This window comes from Heptranchias perlo, unplaced genomic scaffold, assembly GCF_035084215.1.
Source record: "Heptranchias perlo isolate sHepPer1 unplaced genomic scaffold, sHepPer1.hap1 HAP1_SCAFFOLD_97, whole genome shotgun sequence".
Lineage (NCBI taxonomy): Eukaryota > Metazoa > Chordata > Chondrichthyes > Hexanchiformes > Hexanchidae > Heptranchias > Heptranchias perlo.
In genome coordinates this window covers 1,530,249-1,549,554 of record NW_027140014.1, presented here as the reverse complement: position 1 = coordinate 1,549,554, position 19,306 = coordinate 1,530,249, and the positions used below count along the sequence as shown (strand labels likewise).

The following is a 19,306-nucleotide window of genomic DNA, read 5'->3' as shown; positions in this document are numbered from 1 at the left end:
CCTTTGCTTTCTATCCCGGCCATGCTCTCGGTCACTGGTCCCGCTCCTTTATATTCCTGCCCAGCTCTCGGTCACTGGTCATTCTTTATACCCCCGTCTTGCTATCGGTCACTGGCCCCTCTCCTTTATATCCTCGCTCTGCTCTCGATCACTGGTCCCTCTCCTTTATATCCCCGCTCTGCTCTCGGTCACTGGTCCCTCTCCTTTATATCCCCGCTCTGCTCTCGGACACTCCTCCCCATCCATTATATACTCTCTGGAGTTTAGATAATGAGATGTGATCTCACTGTAACATTTAAGATTCTGAGGGGGCTTGGTAGGGTAGATGTTTAGAGGGTATTTCCCCTGGCTGGAGAGTCTAGAACTAGGGGGAATTGTCTCAGAATAAGGGGTCAGACATTCAAGACTGAGGTGAGGAGGAATTTCTTCACTCAGAGGGATGAGAATCTTTGGAATTCTCTACCCCAGAGGGTGATGGATGCTCAGTCGTTGAGTATATTCAAAGCTGAGATGGATAGAATTTTGGACTATCGGGGAATCAAGGGATATGGGGATCGGGCAGGAAAGTGGAGTGGAGGCCGCTGATGGCATGGGAGAACAGGCTGGATGGGCTGAATGGCCCACTCCTGCTTCTATTTCTTATGTTCTTATCAGCACCATACAGGTACAATGGACATCGAGTAAAAGGGAATAACTTTCTCCCGTCTCATACTGTACGGCCCATGTGTGTCTCAGTGTCAGCTCTTGTACATGAACAGTACACAGTGGGTCAAATGGAACGATTCACTCCTGTCTTGTACTGTACGGCCGTGTGTGTCTCGGTGTCAGCTCCAGCACATGTACAGTGCACTGCGGGTAAAAGGGAACCCACCACACTCTGGGTATAAAAGTTTTTCCTCATGACCCCTCTAATCCTTCTGCCATCAGCTGAAATCTATCTCCTCCAGTTCTCGAACTCTCCACCAGCGCAAACAGTTACTTCCTGTCTACTCTATCTCGGTTCCTCATAACTTGGTACACATCAATCAAGTCTCCCCTCAACCTCCACTGCTCCAAGGAATACTACCGCAGCCTGTCCAATCTCTCATCTGAGCTGCAATTTTCAAGCCCTGGCAACATTCTTGTAAATCTTCTCTGCACTCTCTCCAGAGCAATTATGTCCTTTCTGTAATGTGGTGACCAGAACTGCGCACAATACTGCGCACAATACTCCAGATGTGGCATTATCAGCGTTTTATACAGTTCCATCATTACTTCACTGAATTTGTATTCTGTGCCTCGGCAAATAAAAGAGAGCGTTCTGCATGCCTGCTTCAAAACCTTATCCACCTGTACTGCCACCTTCAGGGACCTGTGCATATGTACTCCAATGTCTGTCACTTTCTCGACTCCTCTCAATTTTACCCCGTTGACTGCTTATTCCCTTTTACTGTTTGCCCTCCCTCTGTGCATTACCTCATACTTCTCCGGGTTGAACTCCATTTGCCACTATTCCGCGCTATCCACCAAACCATTGATATCTTCTCCGAGTCGACAGCTATCCTCTTCACTATCAACTACACGACCAATTTTTGTGCGGTCTGCCAATTTGCAAATCATGCTCCCTACATTCAAGTCCAAATCATTAATAAAAACCACAAACATCAAGGGACCCAACACTGAGCCCTGTGGCACACCAGTGGAAACGGATTTCCATTCGCAAAGACATCCAACGACTTTTACCCTTTGTTTACTGTGACTGAGCCGATTTTGGATCCAATTCGCCACATTTCCCAGCATCGCATGGGCTTTTACATTGCTGACCAGTCTGCCATGTGCGACCTTGAAAAATGCCTTAGTAAAATCCATGCGGATAACATCCACTGCAGTACCCTCATCAATCCTCCTTGTCACTTCCTCAAAGAATTCAATCAGATTTGTAAATCATGACCTTCCTGAACAAATAGTCGTGAGGCCGTGGAATTCACTTGTAGGGTTAGTGGTCGAGTCAAAAACTATCTCAACATTCTCCCTTGAGTTGGACAGGTGGATGAAGGAACATCAGACATCGGTCCCATGATCAGTGGACAGTCGGAATCCAGCAACATGCATGATTCCAGGAGTGATGAATTTACGTCACCAGAACAAGTAAAGGAGGCGCTCTCTCTGCCATGGAAAAGGGCAGACAGGCAGCGACCCAATTGCATGTCCACAACCACGGAGGTGAGAATCAAGTTTATTCAACCAAAATTATTCGAATTAAATTTCATTTTACCAGTCGGAAGTTAGCAAATTGGAAGCAAAATGGCATATCAGGCAGGAAGACACATTGGATAATCCACAAGTTTAACACGTTGAAAAGACCAGCTAGCAGTTTCAGCAGATATGTGTTTCTGACGGGAGGAGGAGGGAGGGGGTTGAGGGATATGTTCGGGAAACCAGTGTCGGGTATAGATCAGTCAAAAGCAGCAGCTAACTTTGCATAATTCATTTGTTTCAGTACTAAATAGTCTTTGTTCCAATCCGATACCGCTTGGCTCACAGTATCGGCCAAGTTACCCCAAGTATCTTTGATCGCACACAGTATGACGTCTGATATGAGGACCAGATGGCAGCTGCCATTGGAGATTCCGTGTACATGTCACCTGGACAAACTGTGCTAGGTTCCGATGGATGGAATTACGTTTTAGTCCAGTGCGGTTACTTAACGGATTTGAATAAATTTATAATGAGGGTCACGGGACTCGTAATAAGATTCTTCAATTGCTCTCTGAACTTACTCTGGGACACTGCATAAATAAACGTGTTTGTGCATGAACTCAAATTCCTAAGCATGTAGCCGGTCTGCTCCATGATAGTGAAAGGGGCATTGTAACTTGAATCGATAACTTGAGCTTCTGTAAACTGTACAAATATGAAAAAGACGAACGTTACCGCCCATAAGATCATGAAACTAGCAGATATGGTCAGCAGTAAAACGATGGACTTCCTTCGGTTTTCCACCTCTGGATCATTGTGATCCTCACTGTTATTATTTCCACGGAGTCCCCTCCTCACTCGATTGGCCTGCACAATGTGCCTGATGGTTTGAGCATTGAACAGTAAAATCAAGAGAAATGGGACAAATGGGGTAAGAATAATTTCCAACCACACGAATGCTATCCATATGGTTAAGGTATAGAAGCTTGGTTTCATATAGCAGGACCATGGAGCATTGTTAATTATCTCCCGAGGTTCAAATATAAAGTTGATTGGAGCGTTTTCTATAATACTTAAGGAACACACAACTGTTATAACCACAGCCGCAGTTTTCTCTGTGCAATATTTTTTGCGGAAAGTTTGGTGACAGATGGCCACGAATCGGTCAAAGGTGAAAGCGACAGTTAACCAGACAGACCAATCGATGGACATGAAAAGCAGGGCAATATTGATGCTGCAAATAGGAGTGTAGTTCAGGAATGAAAATGGGAAATAAGAGTCCTTAATTTCATACAAGACCACTCCAAATATCAGGACCAGTAGATCAGCAACCGCCATGCCCAACAGGTAACGGGTAATGCATTTGGAGAGGCCGCAGTTTCCGCGGTACAGAACCACAATCGTCATCAAATTAGCTGTAAATAATAGAAAGGGCAATTACTAACTGAAAATGTAGTGATTATTTTTTGGTCACTCGAACGTCTCTCTCCCTCTCTCCATCTAAACTTTGGAATTCTGAATAGATAAATCCCTTTATGTTTATGGAATCACAGAAAGCTTAGGGCACGGAGGGAGGCCATTTGCCCCATCGAGTCCACGCTTGCTGTATGCAACAGCAATCCAACAGTCCGATTCCCCCCCCCCCCTCACCCCCCCGCAACCCGCCTTCGCTGCCCTATTCCCGGAGCCGTGCAATTGTTTTCCCTTCAAGTGTTTCTCCAATTCCCCTTTTGAATGTAATTTATGAATCTGTTTCAACCGCCCTTTCAGGCAGTGATTTCCAGATCATCACAACTCGCTGCATTAAAAAAATGTTTCCTCATGTCGCCTCTGGTTCTTTTGCCAATTATCTTAAATCTGTGTCCTTTGGTTACCAACCCTCCTGCCACTGGAATCAGTTTCTCCTTATTAACTCGATCAAAACACTTCATGATTTTGAATACCTCTATTAAATCTCCCCTTAACCTTCTCTGCTCTTAGGAGAAGAAGCCCAGCATCTCCATTCTCTCCACATAACTGAAGTCCCTCAACCCTTGTAACATTCTTGTAAATCTCGTTTGTACCCTCTCGAAGGCTTTGACATCCTTCCGAAAGTCTGTTGCCCAGAATTGAACAAAATACTCCAGCTGAGGTCTAAACCAGTGTTTTATTAAACTTTCGCATAACTTCCTTGCTTTTCTACTCTCTGCCTCTATTAATAAAGACCAGGATCCCATATGCTGCCAATGACACCCGTCAAAGTAGACAGGTGACGTTATCACACCGACGGCATGAGCAGTGTTAAATTTAAACACTGTTACAAATGAATAAGACCTGATTAGAACAGGCTTACCTGGAACACCTATCACTGCAAGGATAGGGTAGTACATTTTTTCTATCTCTACAATTACTGGCAGTCCCATTTTCGGAGAGATATTACTTTGTTTGTTGTCGTTACAGACTGGTCGTTCTTCAGTTTTCAAAACAGTCTTATTTATACCAGAGGGAAACCTCAAGTGAGACACAAGCTTTAGTTACAGTCCAGTTAACAAACAAATTAAGCCAAGCTGCGTTGACTCCTTCTGCCCAGGGTGTAGGACGATTTGCAGTGATATTTCCTCGTTGAAAGAATAATGGGTCTAGAATATTATTTTCAGACAAAATATTTCATATTATAACACAATAGCACAGAGAATGGAGGATCCAACTCCTGCATGTTCGAAATTGTGGCACAAGTACGGGAGGGAATCTTTGACATACTGTCACATGGACGTGAGGGCATCTCTGAGATCGTGTCGTGGGCAAGTGCGGAAATGACTGCGTGGGAGAGAATGCTAGCCTCCGTTGAGCTTCAAGTGCGGCTCACACATGAGTCCATTCAGCCCCTGACAATGGGCGTTCAGGCTCAGGGTGAACAATAGTCTGCCGCCTTAAAGATGCAGGCATATACTCCTGCACTGGCCTGCCAAAACTTCATACATGCCACCAAACTGATGTCCAGCAGAGTGGTAGGAGAGGTGTGGGCCTGGACCAGGGGAGGGATGATAGCGGAAGGGGACATGGAAATCGGGACGCCACTCAAAGTGCTCCCACGTCTCACCCATTGCCCCCGTTCTCCTATACAGGGAGAGTAGAACACGAGTAAAAGGGAAGGATTCATTCCTGTCTCGTGCTGTACGGCCGTTGTGTGTCTCAGGGTCGGCTCCTGTTAATGTTGAGCACACAGTGGGTAAAAGTGAACGATTCACTCCTGTCTGGTACTGTACGGCCCGTGTGTGTCTCAGTGTCAGCTCCTGTACATTGTACAGTACACAGTGGATAAAAGGGAACGATTCACTCCTGTCTGGGACTGTACGGCCCGTGTGTGTCTTGGAACTGCTCGTGTGCTTCTGGTGCCGAACGGCCGCCCATTATAGAAACCAGACAATTTTCAGTTCCGTTGCAATCAATGGGGATGAAAGACAAGCAATCCCTACAATGGATGTATAATTCAGAGCGCCAGTCTCACACTGGACAGATCGTCCAAAACCTCCCACAGTGTGATGGAACGTGGCGTTCGAAACTGTCCTATCGAGTTCTTATCCAAACACATCATTAAAGTTTGGTAAGAAAGCTCGAGTACATCGATTGGTGCAAAATTATCAATGATTGTGGAACCACAGGAACAGTTAAACACACTTGAAATATTATTTTATCTCACGTTGGAACAATCCTGCAAGGCAATATGGTACAACAGTTTAAAAATAATTCAAGCGTGGATCAGGGAAGATTGAAACAGACTGTTTCCAACAGTTGAGGGGCCAAGAACGAGCAGTCATCGACGCAAGATTAAATGTTGCATTTGGAATAAAGGGCAACAGATATTTCTTTACACCAATAGAACGATAGAATCGAAATGTTGAAACGATACAGCACAGAATGGGGCCATTCGGCCCATCGTTTCCACGCCGGCTCAAAGAATAACCAGCTGCCCATTCTAATCCCACCTTCCAGCACTCGGTATGGAGCCTTGCAGCTGACAGCACTTTTGCTGCAGGTCCAGGAACTTTTTAAAAGATGTGGGTCTCTGCCTCTACCACCAATTCGGGCAGCGAATTCCATACACCCACCACACTACCACACTCTGGTTAAAAAAAGTGTTTCCTCATGTCCCCCTCTCATCCTTCCACCAATCAGCTTAAAACTATGTCCTCCAGTTCTTGAACTCTCCGCTCGGGGAAACAGGAACTTCCTGTCGACACGATCAAGGCCCCTCATAATTTTGTACACCTCAATCAAATCTCCCCTCAGCCTCCTCTGCTCCAAGGAAAGCAACCCCAGCCTGTCCAATCTCTCCTGGTAACTGCAATTTTCAAGCCCTGGCAACATTCTTGTAATTCTTCTCTGCTCTCTCTAAAGAACAATTATATTGTTCCTGGAATGTGGTGACCAGAACTGTGCACAATACTCCAGCTGTGGCCTTACCAGCGTTTTATACAGTTCCATCATTAAATCCCTGTTTTTGTATTCTATGCCTCGGCAAATAATGGAGAGCACTCTGTCTGCTTTCTTCACAACCTTATCTGCCTGCACTGCCACCTTCTGGGACCTGTGCACATGCATTCCAAGGTGTCTCACTTCCACCACCCCTCTCAATATATTCCCGTTCACTCCGTATTCCCTTTTACTGTTTGCCCTCCCTAAGTGCATTCCCTCACACTTCTCCAGGTTGAACTCCATTTGCCACTTTTCCGCCCACTCCACCAACCCATTGATATCTTATTGGAATCGACAGCGATTCTCTTCACTATCAACGACACGCCCAATTTTTGTGTCGACTGCAAATTTGCCAATCATGCCCCTACATTCAAGTCCAAATCATTAATATATACCTCAAACAGCAAGGGACCCTACTTTGAGCCCTATGGCACACCACTGGAAACAGATTTCCATTCGCAAAGGCATCCATCAAATTTTACCCTTTGTTTCCTGTTACTGAGCCAATTGTTTTTGGATGCAATTCGCCACATTCCGCTGTATCCCAAGGGCGTTTACTTTTTTGACCAGTTTGCCATGTGGGACCTTGTCAAATGCCTTACTAAAATCCATGCAAACAACATCCACTGCACTCCCCTCATCAATCCTCCTTGTCACTCCCTGAAAGAATTCAATCAGATCTATTTTATTCGTTCATGGGATGTGGGCGTCGCTGGCAAGGCCAGCATTTATTGCCCATCCCTAATCCCCCTTGAGAAGGTCTTGGTGAGCCATCTTCTTGAACCGCTGCAGTCCGTGTGGTGAAGGTTCTCACACATTGCTGTTGGGAAGGGAGTTCCAGGATTTTGACCCAGCGACGATGAAGGAACGGCGATATATTTCCAAGTCGGGATGGTGTGTGACTTGGAGGGGAACGTGCAGGTGGTGTTGTTCCCATGTGCCTGCTGCTCTTGTATATGGTAGAGGTCGTGCGTTTGGGAGGTGCTGTTGAAGAAGCCTTGGCGAGTTGCTGCAGTGCATCCTGTGGATGGGACACACTGCAGCCAAAGTGAGACGGTGGTGAAGGGAGCGAATATTTAGTGTGGTGGATGGGGTGCCAATCAAGCGGGCTGCTTTGTCCTGGATGTTGTCGAGCATCTTGAGTGTTGTTGAAGCTGCACTCATCTACGCAAGTGGAGAGTATTCCATCACACTCCTGACTTGTGCCTTGTAGATGGTGGAAAGGCTTTGTGGAGTCAGGAGGTGAGTCACTCGCCGCAGAATACCCGGCCTCTGACCTGCTCTTGTAGCCACAGTATTTATGTAAGGCATGACCTTCCCTGAACAAATCCAGGCTGACTAACCCTGATTGAACCATGCCTTTCCCAGTGACAGTTTATCCTATCTCTCATTGTTGACTCAAATAGTTGCTTTTTTTCATTGCCTTTTTAACGTCATCCTTATAATTTCGATACACCTCTAGGCTTTCTGCAATATTTCGTTTTCTGCGACAGTCATAAGCATTTTTTTCCTGCTTTATCTTGCCCCGTATACTTCGAGACAACCAAGGGGCTCTAAATTTGGAAGTGCCACCCTTTTTCTTTGAGGGGACGTGTCTGCATTGTACCCACAGAATTTCACTTTTTAGTGCCTCCGACTGGCTTGCCACTGATTTCTCCTCAAGTAGTTGTGTCCAGTCCACTTCTGCCAAATCACCTCTTAGTTCTGTCAATTTTGTCTTCCCCCAATTTAAACGTTTACTTCCGATTTAACTTTGTCCTTTTCCATAATAATGCGAAAACTAACTGAATTAATGTTCACTATCCCAAAAATGGTCACCCATTGTCACTTCACCCACTTGCCCATCTTCATTTCCCAGGACTAAATCTAGAATTGCATCCCCTCTTGTTGGGCTTGACATGTACTTGCTAAAAAAGTTCTCCTGGACACCGATCAAGAATTTTGCGCCTTCTGTGCCCCTCACACTGTTTGAATCCCAGTTGATGTTCGGGGAGTTGAAGTCCCCGACTATTATTTCCCTCTTATTTTTGCATTCAGCAATTTTCCGACATAATTGATCTTCAATCTCCCTTTCGCTATTCGGGGGTCCATCGTACACTCCTAGTCGTGTGACTGCCCCTTTTTTTTCCTTCTCAGCTCCACCCATTTGGCCTCGATTGATGATCCATTTTGCATATCATCGCTTCTCAGAAATGTAATTGATTCTTTAACAATAATGCTACCCCCTCCTTTTTTTAAATCACCCACTCAATCCTGCCTGAAAACTCTATATCGAGCGATATTGAGCTGCCAATTATCCCCCTCTTTAAGCCAGGTTTCCGTTATAGCAAAGAAATCATGCTGCCATATGTCTATCTATGCCCTTGGATCATCTACTTTGTTTGTAATACTCATTGCATTGAAGTATATACCCTTTAACCCCGTCAAATTCATGTGCTGAACACTATTTATCCTTTGCTTCTTTTGCCTTTCTGAGTCGCTAACGACGTCATTAACTGCTTTTCTACTTCCCGTTTCCTGGTCTGAATTTGTCCTATCGATAACTGCCCTTTGGCTCCCATCCTCCTGCCATAATAGTTTAAACCCTTCCCAACAGAACTAGCAAATGCCCCCACGAGGATATTGGTTTCGGTTTTGCTCGGGTGCAACCGATCCAGCGTGTACAGGCCCCGCCTTTCCCAGAATCGGTCCCAATGCCTCAGGAATTTAAACGCCTCCCTCCTACACCATCTCTCAAGCCACGCATTCATCTGGTCTGTTGTCCTATTTCTGGTCTCGCTAGCTCGTGGCAATGGGAGAAATCATGTGATTACTACCTTCGAGGTCCTGCTTTTTAATTTATTTCCTAACTCCCCAGTTTCTGCTTGCAGGACCTCATTCCTTTTTTTTACTGATGTCGCGTTGTACACCCTCCCCCTTCAGAATGTCCTGCAGCCGCTCCGTGACATCCTTGACCCTTGCACCAGGGAGGCAACATACCATCCTGGAGTCAGGTCTACGGCCGCAGAAACGTCTATCTGTTCCCCATACGATGGAATCCCCTATCACTATTGCTCTCCCATTCTATTTCCTCCCTTCCTTTGCAGCTGAGTCCCTAGTGGTGCCACGGTCTTGGCTCTTGCTGCAATCCCCCGATAGGCCATCTCCCCCAACAATATCCAAAGCGGATTATCGGTTTGAGAGGGAGACGGCCCCACGGGACTCTTGCTCTACCTGCTTAGTGCACTCACAGTCTCTTCTGACATGATCAGGATGTGAATTCTGCAATTTTTACACGTTTCCATTCGTTAAGACCCACGACTGTTCTGTAACCTGCAACTGTATTGAATTAACACTTGTTGCTGTCACTTCACACAATATCTCCACCTGTCCATTCTTGTCTAATGCCTGCTGTATGCTTATTTATTATATTGATGGGATACTCTGTACACTTCCATGGATGGCAATGAGAGCATGATCTTGTGAAACTGTTCATTGAACAAGGTGTTTCTTATGTTTCCTGCAACGATCTAAAGAGCTGGTTGCAGAGCACAGAGAGAGAGCATTTGGCTGCAGTTGGAGAAAACTCTGCTTCAAATTCAGGTGTCGTTTGGCTGGTGCTTCTAGTTCCGCGTCCTGTGGTATGGATGTGTTCACTGAAGCTCAGTGACAAGGCTTTCCATGTTGGACTGTGCATCGTATCTGTTCACAATAGTGTGACTCACTCCATTCATGAAACATTTCTGATTGCCGCAGTTATTTGTCTCCCGGAATAAGTGATGAACGTTGTATTCAGGTTGGACGTATCAATGGTTATGACTGCCAGATTAGTGCTCCTTTAGCTTGTGTGTACGAGAAAGAAATAAAGATGTGGGGGTGCAGGTCAGTGGTACAGCATTTGATGAAATATCAAGAGATCTTTGTTTCAAATTCAGATTCCTCCTTTTCAATTGCTTCTCTTTTGAAAATTCTTTCATGGGATGCAGGCGTCGCTGTCAAGGCCAGAATTTGCTGCCCATCCCTAATTGCCCTTGAGATGGTGGTGGTGAGTCACCATCTTCAACCTCTGCAGTCCGTGTGGTGAAGGTTCTCCCTCAGTGCTGATCGGAAGGGAGTTCAAGGATTTTGACCAAGCGACGATGAAGGAACGGCGATATATTTCCAAGTCGGGATGGTGTGTGACTTGGATGGAGACGTGCAGGTGGTGTTGTACCCATGTGCCCTCTGCCCTTGTCCTACCAGTTGGTAGAGGTCGCGGGTTTGGGAGGTGCTGTCGTAAAAAGCCTTGGCGAGTTGCTGCAGTGCATCCTGTGGATGGTACAGACTGCAGCCACTGTGCGCCGGTTGTCAATGGAGTGAATGTATAGGGTGGTGGGTGGGGTGCCAATCAAGCGGGCTTCTTTTTTCGTGGATGGTGTCGAGCTTCTTGAGTGTTGTTGGAGCTGCATTCATCCGGGAAAGTGGAGACTATTCCATCACACTCCTGACTTGTGCCTTGTAGGTGGTGTAAAGCGCTTGCGGAGTCAGGTGGTGAGTGACTCGCCGCAGTATAATCAGCCTCTGATCTGCTCTTGGAGCCACAGTATTGATGTATCTGGTCCAATCAAGTTTCTGGTTAATGGTGACTCCCCGGGATATTGATGGTGGGGAATCTGTCGATGGCAATGCCGTTGAATGAGAAGGGGAGGTGGTTAGACTCTCTCTTGTTGGAGATGGTAATTGCCTCGCAGTTGCATGGCGCGAATGTTACTTGCCAATTATCAGCCCAAGCCTGGATGTTGTCCTGCCAATGCTGCATGCGGGCATGGACAATTTCATTCTCTGAGGGGTTGCGAATGGAACTGAACACTGTGCAATCAGCAGTGAACATCCCCATTTCTGACCTTATGGATTGAGTGAAATTCATTGATGAAGCAGTTGAAGATGTTTTTGCCGAGGTCACTGCCCTGAGGAACTCCTGCAACAATGTCCTGGGGCTGAGATAATTGGCCTCCAACAACCACGACCATCTTCCTTTGTGCAAGTTGTGACTCCAGCCACTGGAGAGTTTTCTCCTGATTCCAATTGACTTCAATTTTTCTCGGGCTCCTTGGTGCCACACTCGGTCAAATGCTGCCTTGGTGTCAAGGGCAGTCAATCTCACTTCACCTCTGGAATTCAGCTCATTTGTCCATGTTTGGAGCAAGGCTGTAATGAGGTCTGGAGCCGAGTGCTCCTGGCGGAACCCAAACTGAGCATCGGTGAGCAGGTTATTGGTGAGTAAGTGCCGCTTGATCGCACTGTCGACGACACCATCCATTACTTTGCTGATGATTGAGAGTAGTCTGATGGGGCGGTAATTGGCGTAATTGGCTGGATTGGATTTGTCCTGCTTTTTGTGGACAGGACATACCTGGTCAATTTTCCACCTTGTCGGTTACATGCCAATGTTGCAGCTGCAATGGAGCAGCTTGGATCGTGGCGCGGCTAGTTCTGGAGCACAAGACTTCAGCACTACAGCCGGGATGTTGTCGTGGCCCATAGACTTTCCTGTATCCAGTGCACTCAGCCGTTTCTGGATATCACGTGGAGTGAATCGAATTGGCTGAAGACTGGCTTCTGTGATGGCGGGGATATTGGGAGGAGGCCGAGATGGATCATCCACTCGGCACTTCTGGCTGAAGATGGTTGTAAACGCTTCAGCCTTGTCTTCTGCACTCACATGCTGGACTCCGCCATCATTCAGGATGGGGAGGTTTACAGATCCCCCTCCTCCCTTCAGTTGTTTAATTGTCCACCACCATTCACGACTGGATGTGGCAGGACTGCAGAGCTTTGATCTGATCCGTTGTTGGAATCGCTTCGCTCTGTCTATAGCTTGTTGCTTCCACTGTTTAGCATCCATGTAATCCTGAGTTGTTGCTTCATCAGGTTGGCACCTCATTTTTAGGTACGCCTGGTGCTGCTCCTGGCATGCTCTTCTACAATCATCATTGAACAAGGGTTGAAACCCTGGCTTTTTGGCAATGGTAGAATGAGGAATATATCGGGCCATGAGGTTACAGATTGTGCTGGAATAAAATTCGACAGTACAAACGAGAGGGACCAGTGACCGAGAGCATATCTGGTTTATAAAGGAGAGGGATAAGTGTCCGAGAGCACGGCTGGGACATAATGGAAAGGGAGGAGTGACCGAGACCAGTGCTGGAATATAAATGAAAGGGACCAGTGACCGAGAGCAGTGGGGAATATAAAGGACAGGGACCAGTGACCGAGAGCAGGGCGGGGATATCAAGGAGAGGGACCAGTAATTCATATCCACGCCCTGTTCTCGGTCACTGGACCCTCTCCGTTATATCACCTTCCTGCTGTCGGTCACTGGTCACTCGTTTTTATATCCACGCGCTGCTCTCGGTCACTCCTCCCTCCCCTTTATATCCCCGCCCTGCTTTCGTTCACTGGTCCCTCTCCTTTATATCCCCGCTCTGCTCTGGAGCACTCGTCATTTTCCTTTCTCTCCCGGCCCGGCTCTCTGTCACTCCTCTCTCTCCTTTATATCCCTGTCCTGCTCTCGATTCCTGATCCCTCTCCTTTATATCCCCGCCCTGCTTTCGTTCACTGGTCCCTCTCCTTTATATCCCCGCTCTGCTCTCGGTCACTGGTCCCTCTCCTTTATATCCCCGCTCTGCTCTCGGTCACTGGAACCTCGCCGTTTTATCACCGCCCTGCTCTGGGTCACTGGTCACTCTCTTTTATATCCCCGTCCTGCTATCGGTCACTGGTACCTCTACTTTATATCCATGCTCTGCTCTCGGACAATGGACCATCTCCTTGAAATCCCCGCCCTGCTGTCGGTCACTGGACCCTCTCCTTTATATCCCCGCTCTGCTCTCGGTCACTCCTCCCTATCCATTATATACCCGATCTGCTCTCGGTCACTGGTCCAGCTCCTTCTGCTTTAAAATGCATGTGCAGCAGATAATAAACAAAGCAAATGATATTTTCGTCTTCATTGAAAGGAAGTTGGAATACAAGAGTAAGAAAAACTTTATACAATTGCACAGGTCTTTGGTGAGACCACACCTGGAGTACTGTGTTCAGTTTTGTTCTCCTTATGTAAGGAAGGGTATACTTGCCTCAGAGGCGGTGCAATGAAGGTTCACTAGATTAATTCCTGGGATGAGAGGGTTGTCCGATGAGGAGAGATTGGGTAGAATGGGCTTATACTCTCTGGAATTTAGAAGAATGAGAGGTAATCTCACTGTAACATATAAGGTTCTGAGGGGACTTGATAGGGTAGATGCTGAGAGGGTGTTTCCCCTGGCTGGTGAGTCTAGAACTAGGGGCCATAGTCTCAGGATAACGGGTCGGCCATCCAAGACTGAGAAGGAGGAATTTCTTCACTCTGAGGGGTGTGGTCTCATAAGAACATAAGAACATAAGAAATAGGTGCAGGAGTAGGCCATACTGCACCTTGATCCTGCTCTGCCATTCAATCAGATCATGGCTGAACTTCAACCTCAACTCCACTTTCCGACCTTGCTGCATACGGGCAAGGACTGCTTCATTATCTGAGGGGTTGCGAATGGAACTGAACACAATAGGCCGGATACAGATCAAGTGGACACAGAGAAACTGGTCATGCATCGACTCATTATGCAGATACCAATAACACAACGAATGGACAAAAAACAGACGGGACACATAGACTGGGCATATCACAGAATGGAATCTCACAAACTGAATGTACAGAGTGTGGACATGCATAGTGGACACGCAGAGACTGGACAGACACAGACTGGACATGTCACAGAATGGACTGTAACATGCACAATGTACACAGAGTGGACATGCACAGACTGGGCACGCAAAGACTGGGCAGACACAGACCGGATGACGCAAAACATAACACTCACATTCTGGAAACACAGAGGCTGGACACAGTGAGAATGGACACAAGGAGAATTCACATACAGACTGGACTCAGGGAAACTGGACACACACAGACTTGACACACAGACTGGACGATGACAGACTGGACAGACACAGACTGGATACGGACTGACCGTCAGGCACAGACTGGACCTGCACAGACTTGACACACTAAGACTGGACACACAAAGACTAGACAGTCACAGACTGGACATACACCGACTGGATAAACACAGATTAGACACATACTGACAGGACAAAAAACGACTGGATAAACAACGACTGGACACAAACCAACTGGGCACACACACCCTGGACACACACAGACTGGGCACACACAAACCGGACACGCACATATGGGAGACAGGCAGTCTGTACACACACAGACTGAACACTCACAGACTGGACACTCACAGACTCGACAAACACAGACGGGGCACACACAGACTGGCCACACACAGACGGAACAAAACTATATGGACATACACAGACCGCTCACACACAGACTGGACACGCAGAGATCAGACACACACAGATCGGACACACACAGACTGGACACACACAGACTGGACACAGAGCCTGGACACACACAGACTGGACAAACACAGACAATCAGAGGGGAAACATAGACAAGAACCAATAGCTGGACACATAAACTGGATACTCATAGACGGGGCACGCACAGACTGAAAACATTCAGACTGGACACTCACAGACAGGACACACAGTCTGGACACATACAGACTGGAGACACAAAGACTGGACACACACAGACTGGATACTGAGAGAATGGGCGCACGCAGACTGGACACACACAGACTGGACACAGAGACTGGACACACGCAGTCTGAACACACACAGACTGAACTCACACACACTGGACTCAAACAGACTGAACATACACAGACTGGACACACAGACTGGACTCACATAGACTGGACACACAGACTGGACACACACAGACTGGACTCACACAGACTGGACACACACTGACTGGACACACACAGACTGGAGACACACAGACTGGAGACACACAGACTGGACACACACAGACTGGATACTGAGAGAATAGGCGCACGCAGACTGGACACACACAGCCTGGACACAGAGACTGGACACACACAGTCTGAACACACACAGACTGAACTCACACACACTGGACTCAAACAGACTGAACACACACAGACTGGACACACAGACTGGACTCACATAGACTGGACACACAGACTGGACACACACAGACTGTACTCACACAGACTGGACACAAAGACTGGACACACACAGACTGGACACACACAGACTGGAGACACACAGACGAGACACACACAGATTGGATACTGAGAGACTGGGCACACACAGACTGGACACAAACCGGCTGAACACACACAGACTATACACACAGACTGGACTCAAATAGACCGGACACAAACAGACTGGATACTGAGAGACTGGGAACACACAGACTGGACACACACAGACTGGATACACACAGTCTGGACACACACAGACTGGATACACACAGTCTGGATGCACACAGAATGGATACTGAGACACTGGGCGCACACCGACAGGACGGACGCAGATAAACTGGACACACACAAGCAGGTCACTCAAAGACTGGTCACGCATAGACTGGACACACAGAGACTGGACACACACAGATTGGACACACAGAGACCGGACATACGCAGACGGTATACTTTGAATGCAGACACTCACAGGTTGGACACACAGAGAATGGACAGTCAGTCTGAAAGGCATAGACAGACATGCACAGACCTGGATCTACAGCATGACTGGATGCAGATAAAGTGGACGAAGATAACTGAAACACACAGATGGACGAAGATAACTGAGCACACAGACTGGACACACAGATGACATTCAGACGACACACGACAGGACTTGAAACTGGACTGCACACAGACTGAAGACTTGACACGCACACACACAAACTGGGCATGCACAGACTGGAAACACGCAGATCGAACTGCACACACGGGGCACACACAGGCTGCACAAATACAGGACTGACATACACAGATTGGATACGAAACAGAATGAACACTGTCAGACTGAGTGTACAAAGGCTGGATGCGCACAGACTGGAAATACACAAACTGGACACATATTGACTGGACATAGACAGACTGGACAGACCGAGAATGGACAGACACAGACTGGACACACACAGACTGGCACAGATAAACTGGACGCAGAGAAACCGGACACACTCAGAGAGGTCATTCACAGACTGGTCACAAACAGACAGGACAGACGTAGACTGGACAGACAGACAGGACGCATACAGACTGGACACTAGGACTGGGCAAACACAGACTGGACACACACAGACCAGACATGAACAGTCTGAACACACATAGACTGAACACGTGGGTGGACACAAACAGACCGGTCGCACAAAGACTGGACACACACAGACTGGACATACACAGACCAGATATCATTGCCCATCCCTAATTGCACTTGAGAAGGTGGTGGTGAGCCGCCTTCTTGAACCTCTGCAGTCCGTGTGGTGAAGGTTCTCCCACAGTGCTGTTAGGAAGGGAGTTCCGGGATTTTGACCCTACAACGATGAAGGAACGGCGATATATTTCCAATTCGGAACGTGCAGGTGGTGTTATTCACATGTGCCTGCTGCCCTTGTCCTTCTCGGTGGTAGAGGTCGTGGGTTTGCGAGGTTCTGTCGAAGAAGCCGTAGCAACTTGCTGAAAGGGCATCCTGTGGATGGTACACACTGCAGCCACTGTGCGCCGGTGGTGAAGGGAGTGAATGTTTAGGGTGGTGGATGGGGTGCCAATCAAGCGGGCTGCTTTGTCCTGGATGGTGTCGAGCTTCTTGAGTGTTATTGCAGCTACACTCATCCAAGCAAGTGGAGAGTATTCCATCACACTCCTGACTTGTGCCTTGTTGATGGTGGAAAGGATTTGGGGAGTCAGGAGGTGAGTCATTCGCCGCAGAATACCCATCCACTGACCTGTTTTTATAGCCAAAGTATTTATATGGATGGTCCAGTTAAGTTTGTGGTCAATGGTGACCCCGAGGATGTTCATGATGGGGGGTTTGGCGGTGGTAATGCCGTTGAATGTCAAGGGGAGGTGGTTAGATTCGCTCGTGTTGGAGATTATCATTGCCTGGCACGTGTGTGGCATGAATGTCACTTGCCACTTATCAGCCGAAGCCTGGATGTTGTCCAGGTCTTGCTGCATGCGGGCATGGTCTGCTTCATAATCTAAGAGGTTGTAAAAGGGACTGAACACAGGAGACCGGATACAGAAAAAGTGGACACAGAGAAACTGATCATGCACAGACTCATTACGCAGAGACTAGTAACGCAACAAATGGACAAAATCAGACTACACACAGACAATCTGGAATCACACAGACTGGGCAAACACAGACTGGATACTGAGAGACTGGACTCACACAGCCTGGACAAACAGAGTCGAGAGACTCAGGCTCAACTTGCATAGACAGGTCACGAGCAGACTGGACATGCACAGATTGGACATACACAGACTGGACGCACACAGACCGGGCATGTCACAGAATGGACTCTCACAGACTGAAAGTACACAGAGTGGACATGCACAGAGTGGACACGAAAACACAGACCGGAAGAGGCAAAAACGCACACGCACATTCAGGAGCCCATCAGGCTGGAAACAGCGATAATGGGCACAGCGAGAATGGACGCAGCAATAATGGACACAGCGATAATGGACATAGTGAGAATGGACACGGCGAGAATAGACACAGCGATAATGGACACAGCGAGAATGGATACAGTGAGAATGGACACAGCGATAATGGACACAGCGGTAATGGAAACAGCGATAATGGACACAGCGAGAATGGATACAGTGAGAATGGACACAGCGGTAATGGAAACAGCGATAATGGACACAGTGGGAATGGACACAGCGAGAATGGATACAGTGAGAATGGACACAGCGGTAATGGAAACAGCGATAATGGACACAGCGAGAATGGATACAGTGAGAATGGACACAGCGATAATGGACACAGCGAGAATGGACACAGCGGTAATGGAAACAGCGATAATGGACACAGCGATAATGGACACAGCGATAATGGACACAGCGGTAATGGAAACAGCGATAATGGACACAGCGAGAATGGATACAGTGAGAATGGACACAGCGATAATGGACACAGCGAGAATGGATACAGTGAGAATGGACACAGCGATAATGGACACAGCGATAATGGACACAGTGATAATGGACACAGTGAGAATGGAAACAGCGATAATGGACACAGCGATAATGGACACAGCGATAATGGACACAGTGGGAATGGACACAGCGAGAATGGACGCAGTGATAATGGACTCATTGCTAATGGACACAGCGATAATGGAAACAGCGAGAATGGGCACACCCAGAATGGACACAGCGATAATGGACACAGCGAGAATGGAAACAGCGAGATTGGGCACACCGAGAATGGACACAGCGATAATGGACACAGCGATAATGGACACAGCGAAATTGGACACAGTGATAATGGACACAGTGATAATGGACCGGATACGAACAGACTGGAAACACACAGCCTGCAAACACGCAGACTGGATACACACAGAGAGGATACACACAGACTGGAAACATAAAGACTGGATGCACACAGACTGGATACACACAGACTGGATACACACAGACAGGATGCACACAGACTGGATATGGACAGACTGAACAGGAACAGACTGGATACATAGAGACTGGATACACACAGATTG

The 19,306-nt window shown here is 47.5% G+C and overlaps 1 protein-coding gene across 1 annotated transcript; it reads right to left on the bottom strand.

The window, feature by feature from the left end:
- Positions 1-2,679: 2,679 nt before the first annotated feature.
- LOC137320060 (probable G-protein coupled receptor 139) lies at positions 2,680-17,753 on the bottom strand. The gene is made up of 2 exons (XM_067981863.1): positions 17,522-17,753; positions 2,680-3,593 (listed from the first exon to the last, which is right to left on the bottom strand). The coding sequence occupies exons 1-2, from the start codon at positions 17,751-17,753 to the stop codon at positions 2,680-2,682; spliced, it is 1,146 nt and encodes a 381-aa protein (XP_067837964.1).
- Positions 17,754-19,306: the final 1,553 nt, after the last annotated feature.